At 30.1% G+C, this 13,186-nt stretch overlaps 1 protein-coding gene across 6 annotated transcripts; it reads left to right on the top strand.

The window, feature by feature from the left end:
* The first annotated feature begins 3,300 nt into the window (after positions 1 to 3,300).
* Positions 3,301 to 11,133, top strand: LOC111029776 (uncharacterized protein DDB_G0284459-like). 6 transcript variants are annotated; one of them, XM_022308936.1, is made up of 4 exons: positions 6,277 to 6,673; positions 7,066 to 7,194; positions 8,172 to 8,249; positions 8,321 to 11,133. In XM_022308936.1, the coding sequence occupies exon 4, from the start codon at positions 8,343 to 8,345 to the stop codon at positions 10,776 to 10,778; it is 2,436 nt and encodes an 811-aa protein (XP_022164628.1). In that variant the 5' UTR covers positions 6,277 to 6,673; positions 7,066 to 7,194; positions 8,172 to 8,249; positions 8,321 to 8,342; the 3' UTR covers positions 10,779 to 11,133. The 6 variants fall into 6 exon arrangements, with proteins under 6 accessions (XP_022164629.1, XP_022164626.1, XP_022164628.1 ...); XM_022308933.1 differs by having other exon boundaries at positions 8,172 to 8,253; positions 8,321 to 11,132; XM_022308937.1 differs by lacking the exons at positions 6,277 to 6,673; positions 7,066 to 7,194 and adding an exon at positions 3,301 to 3,435.
* The last annotated feature ends 2,053 nt before the right edge of the window (positions 11,134 to 13,186 follow it).

The following is a 13,186-nucleotide window of genomic DNA, read 5'->3' as shown; positions in this document are numbered from 1 at the left end:
TTACATCTTTTCACAGTTACTATCGATAATCGTCGTAAAAAATAACTCGTCACGCCTTGTTTCTAGCCAACAAATGTGCATTGCTGTATACTAAAAACCTTCATTTTATGTATAAAAAAATGTTATAATATATATATATATAGTATGTATTATCAATGGGCGGATACGCCGAACTGTCGGAGCCCGGAACGAATGTCGATGGTGCAAAAGTGACAAGTTGAACGACCAGGGCACGATGAGCAGACGCCATTCCAGTGGACTGTCAGTGAATTCGGTCTCGGAGATTTCGGCGGCGGCAGCTGAACAGCATGCGACCCGGGTATATATGGACTTAACCTAACTCTTGCTTTAGGTCGAGTTCCGCATTGAGACTGCGTCACTCAGATAAACTGATGGGCCGTTACGCGGCCGCCGTTGCCAAATACGTCGGAGCGCCACGGACACGGAACCGTTCAGTGACGGTGTTCGTGCGCCGCTAAATTCGACGGACGGTACCAGGGCACCATACGTACCGGTCACCGACTTGTCTTTCGTCGCCGCGGCCGCCCATTCCTACCGCAATGACAATAACGTTGTGTCGGTTAGGTGTATTTACAGGAAATACGTTTTATTACACTCTTATCATATCACTCATAGTAGGTATAAGAATATTCCTGGTTAATATTATGGTTTTTCCTTCCTTTTATAAACACGGTGTTTTTCTAAGCATTTCGTGAGTGGCGTTTTCTCAACGTTTTTTATTGCATCGGCAAGCGGTGGATAGGTCCAAATCGGTCGAGTATTTTTGATTCTATATTTCTCAACGTTATTTTATTTATAGAGAAACATGGGAAACAATTATTCCCATGGCAGAGGTCACTGAACATTTTTGATGTTTTCTTACTGTTTGTACATAGTTTTTCCTTAATAAAATAGCACTATGTGACTTTTTTGTTATCAGTTTGATAGGTATATTTGGATTATAATTTATAATACACTTAGTAGGAACCTATCTATGTTATGTGACATCAATCTAATAAACCAAGTATGTACCAAAATGTATAGAAAATGAATTTCTCTACATCATAAAATAAACAGTTATTAATGTAATATAACAATTAACAAATTGTTTAATTGTTTGTCAAATAAAATAAAACAGAGTTCAAAGTTGTTACCATATCCAATTATAAGAAAATTGAATGGTATATTTTATAATAACTGTTTTAATAAGCTATTCCTAGATTGTAACACCTATATAATGTATAAAGTATTATCAGTTTGGTTAACATTTTTAATTTTGTTAGTACATTTGTATTTATTTAGGAAGTCATTATGTTTACATTCAGGACAATTGAATTACATTCAGAGCTCAACTAACGTGCCATATGTGGTACCTACAATTGTTTTGCAGCCTCTAAGTACTGCGCATAGAGCCATAGACATAAGTTTAAGAGAACATGGTATTCATAAGGCGCTCTGTGACGTCCTGGTTTCCTAAAAAATATATATAATACGCTGTCCGCGGTCTTCTAGCTACCTGCAACTTATCATTTTTGTTCTTCATATAGATAAGAATTGTTCCGAGAAGTTATAGGGCTATATTGTAAATTTGAAAAAAACAAAAATACACACAGTTGGAAGCCGGGTAATTTAGCTAGTTTAGTAGTATAAACAGTTAAAATATTTTCTGGCCTCCCTGCTAAGTGGGTCTAGTACCGCCTATGGTTATCTGCAGTACATTATAGTTACGTATTTTGTAAGATATTTAGATATTTAGGTGTTTATTGTCCGTATAGTTATACGATTGTTTGTATTAAGGTTTTATAACGGTTCTATTCAAAGTAAATTCATATTCTAGTCAGAAGACAGTATTAAAACATTAATATACGGATTCATATAATAGCCAATATTAAAAAAATAGGTAGGTAGTACCTAGGTACTTACCAAAATATAAAGGCTACAATTTTACCAAATTATTTTTTAATTAAATGTGTGAAACTATAGTTTATTGCGTTGCATTGAAATACGTTTAGGAACCGGGAATTTAGGCGATTTAGCATGCTCGCAGAGTGAGCACTGCAACTTGTTTGAGTCTATAGAGGACGAACAAATAAACAAACCAACATTCATATTAGGTTTCTAAACATAAGTTTAGTCCACCTTATATCTCCGTTGTGTCCGTTCGTTCATTAGTTATACCGTGCATTAGTTACAATTGTTCAAATTGTTGATATTAAGATATTAATTAATTAACTATTATTCGTAGTTACGATTGTTTGTACAAAGATATTTAATTATATTTAATTGTTGGCATTATGATAATTACTTACTATATAAGTATTTAATATTTTAATAAAGATTCATAACATCCAAAAAATACTACCGAAATAAGAGGTTACCGAATTTTTTTTTTCAATTTTCCTTGGAACTATGGTTTATTGCTTTGTATTAAAAAAAAGAAACCGGGAATTTAGCACGCTCGAAAAGTGAAATTTCCTAACTTGTTTATACATTCGAAATATTAGTTATTATAACATTATATGTATACAAGCGAGCGGCGTTATCTATTACTGCCCACCGGTGTATCCTATCCCAATTTAAAAACATGTAAAATGAAGGCGTAAGCCTTTTAGTTTGCAATGAGTTTGTTAAGATTTTCTGTGAGTTAATTCGTTTACCTATATTACGTTAGATTAGACTAACTTATACTTGGTAAACCCATAGAACTCTCGAATTTGATTTTTTTTCGCGGTGCCTAATCCACGGTAACCAGCACTAGAATTTGAATTACATCGAGGTCGTATAACAAGTAACAACAATAACAATACAAGATAATATAACAATAATTTGCATAACAATATAAAATATAATGTTATACAACTTACTACGTCCCGCTTACAGGCGGGCGGCGACAGCCTGATTGGTTGCGTTCATAGAACCCTGGTCCATCACCGTCGGCCCGGCACAATGCGAGCTGCACCAGCTGGCAATCGGGCCCGCCCATGATAATCCTGACCCGTCCTGCGGGCCCGCGAGATTATGGCTGGAGTAGTTTCCGAAGTATTAAACCTCGGATTAAACCGAGCACCGAGGGTTAAGTTTGATACCACAATAACAGGGTACCATAACATTGTCGGCACCGCGACGACGGCCCGCGCGCACCGTGGCACACACGCGTCGCGATAGCAGTATTGTTGTATTATTATTATACAAGTATACCTACCTCCAAGTAAAATACTCGCGACCACGCGCTCTGTCGCGTCTTGTTATCACTATTATTGCCGCAACTCGTGGTGTACTAATGTCGTTGGTCGTTATTTTTGTTATATCGTAGTCGTTACTTGTTACACACGTCACACGTTATTGCTGTCGACTTGTTGTGTACTTTTGCCGGACACTCGGAAGTCGGTGGTGGGTTGCAACCAATTTATGTTGCTGCGTTTGCCGAAAATGCTTGTAAGTATCATAATTCTTGGTGACATTATTGTGTATGCGGCACTGATCATATAGTATTATAGTTTTGAAACGTAAATATTTTATACCCACGCGTGTATGTTGTTGTGATAAACGGGTTTTTAGTGAGTATCGCTATTGGCAATAATGATACATATTATATTAAATACGCATAAGACATAATATTATTGTCACGACGATATTTATATTAATTACGATTCCGTACGATTTTGATGCAATATGTTATTCAGCTCTTTATTGTTTGCTGTATTTTGATCTGTTCTCGAAAAGTATTTATATTACCCATTGATATGACCGGCTCTCTTAATTAAACCTACTGAACATTTAAATGGCAAAACATTCAGAAAATTAAAACTCACCCTTGGGCCATGGTTAGTTTACACATTATTTATGTAATTATTGTTTATTAATAGTTTAAAAAATATAAACAAGAACGATCAGACTTATCACGTAGATTCATAATCATTAGGCATTAGCTAAAATTATTACCTCCACAGCCACAAATTAATATTTCTCTTTCTTCATTGATGTAATTAGTCACACATATATACAATACTATAAACTTGATCCCTGCACTTCTTTGCCCTTTACCAAAATGTGTGTTCTATATTCATAATTTGATATTCGGCGTAGTTGATCAAAACTTTTCGATACAAATTCGAGTGGATTTACCTTATCTTAATCTCCATAAAAGATTTTTGAGACAATAATTTTGATGGGTTTGGCTATTAAAATTATTATCAATCATAATAACCAAAACCAAAAAATATATTACTATTTATTATTTCTATAAAAATTCTCAAATTTGCTATATAAAATTCAGAGCCATTTATCGATGTAAAATATAGCCTATATTCTAGATAGTATAGATCCTTGGTATAATGTAGCTTTCTGATGGCAAAACAATTTTTGAAAACTGTTATGTAGTTTCAAAGATTACATCGAATAAATAAGAAATTGTCTTTATAATATTAGTATAGAATATAGATAACACTATATTAGGGATAGTGTAATTTGTGTTGTACATTTTTTTTAAACCATCTTATTTTTACTTATTTATTTAGATACATTCAAATCAAGTTAATTTAGTCGTTTTAATTATTGTAATTTTGATGAGTATATTTTATTGCAAAATTGTATAATTAATTGATTTGATTCGTGACAATATAAGCATATAAATATAATTGTAATTATTGTAAATAAAGCCAACTATCATCAAAACATTATAAAATATTTAAGTGTAATCAGATTTATATTTTATTTTTTATTATCATATCATATTATAGAGTATATACGTATAAAGTAACAAAACATTTTATAATAATAAGTTATTCCAAATTTCAAATCGTGTTGTGCGTCTAATATGTATCATCATCAATCATCATCATCTTAAACATAAATTAGATAATAGATTTACTATGTTATGTTGGTTATTGATAATAAATTATATATTAATACTTCAAGTTTTCACTTAATAATATACTCGAACCTTGGTAATAATGTTAGTTATAACTTTATTATAAGTATAATTTATAATTAATATTTTGTTTACAAATAAATTATGGTACCTATTTATTTATAGTTGCTTATAGTAGGTACTTATATTATTATCAATATTAATTGTCGTTATTCAATTCCACCGCCTTAATTATTTTTGAACAAATTCATCAAATAATATGGTAGTTTGTACAGGTATTATATACTTATAGCATGGGGGCCGAATTTTGTGAAAACAGTACAGTCCCAGAAAAAAAATGTACAATATACCTATAAATAACTTATCATGAATAATTAATATATTATTTACCGACACAGACAGTAGACTCCGCCTTTGAATACTTTTAAAATTTGTAGTTTTATGGTGTCTATTTATCCTTTCCTCGTCTACAGCTCTATATAACATATTATAATAAAATCGGTAGTTTTTAGTTTTACATCGTCTTACAAACATACAACTATTAATTAAAACTCTTATAGAATTTCCAAATAAAAATTAAAACGAAAATTTCTATTTTTACATCAATACATTCAGAATTCTAGTAGGTAGGTAATTTATCGAAGAAATTAATATTATCCATGATAATATAAAAAGCGAGTCTCGTTACCATGATTACGCATGCTTTTAATACTACCGAAGATAAATAATGTGCTTACGATTTACTAATTGGGTACCTCTATTTATTTATAATATTTACGAATTATAATAAATCAACGGGACTAGGTGAATCTTTATCAATATTACTTATGCTAATAAATATTAAAAACATAATTATTAATTACTGAATAGAAAATAGTTGTTTGACGACTACTGGAAAAGTGTCTCAATTAAATTTATTGTATTGTCAATATTTTAGGATTAAGATGATGTAACATTGCTGTTAATATATATATATATATATTATATTGTGTATGAGTGAAATTAACTAGTAGTATTTTATTTATGTATAATAAACATCAACAATTTAAATGAGCGTATTTGAAATTCATACTTTTTTAAAAATTATTGATGAAATAATTATAACCTTATACAATAATATTTATTACTTATCAACATTCTAATTCATAAATATTTTTCCCAACACAGGACCACGATAAGATAATCTAATGTTCTATCTTAAATCGTGCACTGGTTCGATTAGTTTGAACTCCAACGATCGACAGACCTACGTGGTGCGCTCTGTCAGCGGTCTGTCTCGAGTGTCTCGGGCTATTATCCTGTCTTTTTTTTCCCGCGTTACCGGTTATCTGGTTGTGCGCACGCGCGCCATATTATCAAGCTATCTGAAATCACTGTTATCATCATTCACGTATAAATGTTAAATAATAATAATATTATATTTATACACAATACACAAATCGCGGTCCACCTCCACAGCGCTCTAAATATTATTTTTGCACACGCGACGACCATGCAGCAGCTACCTTCGAACCTTTTCGTGAAATGTAATCTACGATTTATGTTAATGAAACTTGTGACCCCAGCCGACCAGGTTTTAGCCAACCGCTAAGTGATCGCTGTTTTAATTTTTCAAATTTAACGTAACTACAACTTCAAGTGCTACCCTCAATACGATAATCGTTGTTATCGTCGTTTGTACACCGACAATATTATGATGTCCGCTGTCTTCTGTTCACCATTTGTCTTGTCAATAAATTGTCTTGGCCAGATGTATAAATCATGGACAGCCTTGAGAGGCAGATTCAGTCATAGATCACTGTAGTGAGTAATTCAGACCTATAAGTTACACACCTCTTAAATGTGCCACCATTTAGGACTAAAAAAGCTAAATGTTTATGGACAGCCATGTTTCTGTAACTCTTATCTCCTCTTAAATGTCCTAATGTCATTTCTAAATTTTGCACTCTTTAATTCTAACTTATATTATTATATATTAAACTACCTAATACAGCATTGTTATTTGTTTGCATATCTGCTATTGGTTAGGCATAAAGAACATTTATTTTTTTTTTAATGAGCTGACTCAATTTTTATTGTTTTATTAATTTCATTTATTTGTTTTGCTTTTCATTTAGACTTTTGTAAGCTTTTTCTTAAATTCGAACAACACCTTGTAACTTGTACTAATGACTAATTATTGTGTTTTAAAATAGTTGTTTTTTACATACACTGCATCACAAAATGTATTTAACAGTATCATCACAACAATTTGATTTTAATGTTTGTGAGAAAAACATATGTTCATAACATTGCAGAGAACCACATTTTAAGCGGCTTTGGAGGTATTGTATTTTTGTGTATAGAAGCGTGTTAGTTAAAATAAAAAACTGTGGAAACTTTTTCCTTTAGATTTTATAATTTTTCCGTTTTATTTTGAAAAATTTGAAATACAATTTTGCTTGATGAAATGTTTTTACTTATGTGCTGCTAGCATTTGAGACAGAAATAATGCTGTAATATTTGTTTATATTTTAATAGTGAGCATTTATTTTGTATTCTAGATTTTATTATTTAAGATTGTATATAACACTGAAACAAAACACTGGTTGTAATTTAATTGATGAATGTGGGCTCCACAATATATCAAAACAATAATAATTTGTTATTAGTTAGTACAAAAAGTAACACCTATTAAGTAAATTTATTTTAAGAAGATGCTACACAGTCGTTTATTGTCTCTGTCTTACAAATGTACAACATGACAAATTTTGCATTCACAATAATACATTTAACTTAATAATCTCTAAAATTAGAGTGAATTTATCACTTTTTTAATAAATATATTTTAATATATTAATATATAATTAATATAATTAATATATTTTAATATATTTTTAATAAATCACAATTTTTAAGTAAGAATATTGTCTGAAACATCTTGAATGATTTTAATGACACTATTATTTCTAAGCATGTTATGACTATTTTTAAACTATAGATTTTTTGCACATTTTGCGTAAAATGGTCATAACTTAGCCCTCAAATCATAGTTTGAGAACCGCTGAGTCTTACGAATTCAAATTGTTAATTGAAAAAGCATTATAAATTTTATTGATACAAAATATGATATCATAACTTTTATTGATTTTTAATTTTAGTAGCTTAGATTAATAAATATGCATTTAAAATAATCAATAGTATAAAATAGTAATTCATTTCTCGATTAATTTATTGCCTATAATTTTTTTTTTTTCATTGATCCTATGATAATATTTTTGTTAGCCATTGACATTTATTAAATTTTTGAAATTTTGTTTAGGTGTGGATTGATTATAGACGATTATTTAGTATAGTCAAGATAAAAACCAATGATTGTAAATTCCACCTTGAATTTTGAGTAGGTATGTATATTATACTGTTATTATGCAAATAAAAATAATTTTATTAATTTTGTAATTTTTAATTTAGTTATTATTGATTAAAATCCTCGATGACTACCAAGTTGATCAACAACATGAATTTAAATTGCGCTGTGAAACTGCTGCGTTATGATGACCTGCCAACATCAAACAATGAAGATGTTTTGGTGGCTGATAATCAAGCTAATGCTGAAGTAAAAAGATCTGGTAGGATAAGTAGAAAACGTACTAAACCTAATATAGAAAATGTAAAAAAAAAAAACTGCATGATCAAAAAACCCAAGTTGAGTAAACTTGAACCCGGAAAAACTGATACTCTTCAACAAGAAACTAAGAACACCAATATCCAAGATTCTTCTATAAAGTCTACAGAGAGCTATTTAATTAATGACGATCTTAGTGAAACATCTGGTTCTACAGTTTGTACGGTTAATTCTATAGATAATAAAGCAAAAACATCTACACGGTGGTCAACAAAACCGAAACCTGTTAAGTTTAAAATATCCAAATCCATTATCGCAGTTAGAAAAAAACCATTAATACCTGATGTAAACAAAGACAAACCATTTAATGATATTGTAAAAGCTGATACCTTTGTTGCACCATTAAAATCTTCTAAGACTAAGACACCTAAAGATAATACTTCAAATAGAAAAAAGCCTGTGTTGAGTAATGTTAGCAAAAATAATACATCTTCTGAACTTGAAGAAAGTAACAGTATTATGTCAATAAAAACTCCTAAAAATAAATCACCAAAATCTACCACTCCTAAAAAAAAATCCATGAACAATGTTATAATCAATGCTGAAACACAACATGAACTTGAAATGAATGATAACTTTGCTGTACCAGAAGCTCCTAAGAGTAAAACACCCAAATCTATTGTTTCCAATAAAAAAAAGCCTTTGCTGAATAGTACGAAAAGAATTGGCATAACTTTTGATCATGAAACAAGCAATAAAATTGAAATTCCTAGAAAACGTAGTCGTGCTTCATTAAAAAAAGAAAAATGTCAAAAGCCTGATTATGATAGTATGTTTAATAATGAAGATAGTTTAAATCAAACTCAAGATTTGGGCCTAATTTCTAGGGCACTGTGTAGTAACGAGGGCTTAAAGTTATCTCAAAATTCTGTTGATAGTACAATGATGCTTAGAAGTAATAATAAACCGCCAAAAATTAAAAAGAAATGGAGTGAAGAGTGGAGTGGGGACAAATTGTCAACAAATATATTAAAAGCCAATAATGAAGAGTTTTCTAGTGAATTGACTCTAGATGTCAACAGTAAAAAGAAAATTTCAAAAACTCAAAAATCTAAAACTCCTAACTGTAAAAAAGTTAAAACTAAGTTGTTAGAAGAATTTGACCCAAAAAGTACATTTTATTACTATACCCCAATTCCGGCTTATGATGATATGAATAAGTCGTCAATAAATGTTCCTGTGGTGCATACAAATGATAATATAACATTTTCATACCATATTCCTCTTCAAGAATCAATACCAGCTGTCTGCAATGATGCTGTGCCTGAATCTGTTGGTGCTGTTGGGGTTAGCAATACACAATTTAGTGAAAGCTCATCTAATGTCTCTATAACACTTACAACAGGTACTGAGAATACATTTTCCAATAATAGTAATCAACAATCACATTTAAGTACACTAGAATCAATATCTGATCCTGACTATTTATCAGTTCCAATGATAAGCACTGAAAATCCTGAAATGAGTTATGGCATGGCTATACTATCTGAAGCTATCAGCCGACAATGTAGAGAATTAGATAACGAAAAAATTAAAAAAAAGTCACCAGAACCACCGGATATTATCGAGAAACAGCCTTCCCCCATGAAAGAAATCAGTACATCACAATCACAAATGCCTAGTGGTGAGGCATTGCCTCAACGAGTTATTAAGGACTTCAAAAATAAAATAGCTAAGCGGACTTCGAAAAAATTTGCCTCAAAGTCTGTTAAAAATGAATTAGAATCGCGTATAGAACATGAAATTAATATCCTTTCTAAACGTTTTGACATCCCTACTAACTATCTCATGAAAACAGTTGTAGAAGAGCCCCTTTCTGTATTCCACACAACATACTCCAAATCAGTGACACCATCCATGGTAGAAATATCACCCATAGATGTTAAAGCCCATTCAGGACTAAATGTAAATTACGTAAGTGGAAATATAGATGTAAAGTACAAGTTAGAACCTATCAGAGAGGGTGCGGCCTATGAAAAAAAAAACTTAAAAGACTTGATGCTAGAACTTTCAAAAACAATGCCATCATGGAGTTTAAGCATTGTCACCAATCCACCAAGATATGTAATTTCACACATGTCAATTGACAAGTACGGTGTCCCCACTGCAAACAAGTGCATTGTTCTGGATAGAACATTCAGAGCTTCGGTTTACATCAATCAATCTTTAGAACACACACTTTGTAAACGTTACACAACGGCAACCGAAATTGTCAATCTTATTAAAGAGTTAAATTCTATATGATGAATATTTATGTTATACATATTGGTTTATGTATATTTTTCTTATGATAAATGATAAATTATTTTTATTTTGTTTATGTTTCCAATTGAGTTCAAACCACCAAATGTATATGTATATAAATTATTAACATTTGTAAAGGAACACATGATTAATATGTTATTTTGTCGTACTGTATGTACTCATTGATCATTATTTAAATTGGCAAACAATTTTCAAACGGAAGTTTATTTCTTTTTAATCAATTAGAATTATAAGAAATAATTATATTTTTGTTTTTACTTTTCATCAAGAGTGTTGATTGAGCTGATTTGTTATTTTTATTAGTAATACTGTAATGCTATAATTGTATAGTTTTTAATTTTTATGATTAAATGTATTTAATATCTATGCAATTTTATTTATTATTAAAGCTTATTTATATCAACTAAGTAACTAAACTAATTAAATGTGTAAAGTTGTAGGGATACACTCTCTAATCATAGTTTACATAGAGTAGTATACATCTCATTGCATTAATATGTACTATTTTTTAATTGGTTTTAAACTACAGCAATTTTTAAGGGAAAAATTAATGCCACCATTATATAATTAATAATTGTCGTCTTCCTCAAGTTTTTGTTCCAAAATTAATTTGACATTGATCATGTTAGGTGAGGTACGTTTTTATTAATTGATATGACAGATCAATTTAATCCGAAGTGAACTTTCTGCATTTGTGGTAGGTTAGGTTGTTCGACCATATACACATAGGCGTTACTAGACTTTAGTTAGAAGGGGTTTCAGCCCTACCATCTTTATAATTAGTAAAAAAAAAGTGGGGGCTCCTCTCCCTGCACCCCCGAACATGTTACATTAATTGTTACTAAATGTAAATGTAATTCAATTAATATTTTGTTGGATTATTATAGTATGTGTACTGTCTATACGAACCATTAAAAAAGTGGAATGAGGTTAACATTAAATTATTAAAATAGGTATATTATTCAAGTATTTATTTAATTTTCTTGTAATATAAGTGAAAGTCAAATAATTTATTTGGGTAACAATAAGAATGCGCTATTCATTATAGTTTAAGCCTTTATTCGGTTTTGGAATTTTTTAGCACAAATATGAAATAATTAATTAATCAAAATACGAGAATCGAAATAATAAAACATACTGATTATTTCTTGTCATAAGGAGTTCAGTTGTCGTCGGAGGATTCGGTACAGAGAAGTTGTTGCTGTAACGGGTATTGGTTGGTGCGCGTGCACTGGCTAAAAGGACGACACGCCACACGCCACACGCATATGCTGACGAGAGAGGCAAGTGGCTTTATCAAAAAGTTTGGATTTCTCTTCGGCGGTGGTAAACTCTCCCGATTTTTAAAACTAGTAAATTCTCCGGGGTTTTAGGTTTTTAATTTTTTTTAACTTTGAAAAAAATGTATTTGTTTCTATGTCCTCGATATATATTTATTTATATACATATACACATTTTATGTATACTATAGAAAGTCGAAATAATGCTTCGATTTTCAACTTCAGTTTGATGGGAAATTGAATGTAGTTGGTGCATTGGGGAGATAAAAAAAAAAAAATTGAGTAAAAACGGTAATTTTTACGCAAAATCAATTTTGGTTTTTGGTGTAACTCTAAAATAATTGATCATAGATACGTGCAATTTTCATTGAATATTTATATATTAGCATTGGCTAAACACTAAAAAATGTTCACTTCTTTTGAGCTGTTTACGGAACTTTTCAGTTTCCAATGTTTTTAGTTTTTTTTTCTCAATACAATTCTAGTTGTTGGGTCAATAATTTTGAAAATTTAATACAATGCTCCCAATAAATTGTTACATTGGCAGTTGAAAAATATTCAAAATACAGTCACATTTTTTTTTTGTATATTATATATATGATATAATGTACCTATGATAGGTCCTATGTCATTTACTGTACAGTATTATTAGTATTCGAATAATTAAAATATATAGGTATTACATTATTATTATTATTAATATTATTACAATTTTTATACAAAAAAAAGAAGGATAATATACCCACTTAAAACATGTTTAGTAATATTATACCGGTAGGCCCGCATCAATATTATACTCAAAAACTCCAATCACAAAAAATAAAAATAACAATAACAATAATTATATAAAAGTAATTATCCTTATATGTAATGTTATATTAACGAACGATTAATTCTTAGCCAGTAGATAAAACAATATTAATATATTATTTAAAAAGACAAATAACAATTAATCGTTATCGAAAAAATCGTATTTCTCAAGAGAAAAAATAACTTTATTAAGTTAACTGTTTAATTTATGTAATATAATAATAAAATAGTTGTAAGTTGACATTTTTTTTTACTCGGTAGGTATAGTAATAGTAAAACAGTAATACTGCAGTTAAT

The sequence above is a fragment of the Myzus persicae genome, unplaced genomic scaffold (genome assembly GCF_001856785.1).
Source record: "Myzus persicae strain clone G006 unplaced genomic scaffold, MPER_G0061.0, whole genome shotgun sequence".
Lineage (NCBI taxonomy): Eukaryota > Metazoa > Arthropoda > Insecta > Hemiptera > Aphididae > Myzus > Myzus persicae.
The sequence above is the reverse complement of the archived record's forward strand: the minus strand, read 5'-3'. Positions and strand labels throughout refer to the sequence as shown.

Bases quoted from the DNA above. Each gene is read 5' to 3' on its own strand.
- LOC111029776 (XM_022308937.1), top strand. From the start codon at position 8,343: ATGACTACCAAGTTGATCAACAACATGAATTTAAATTGCGCTGTGAAA.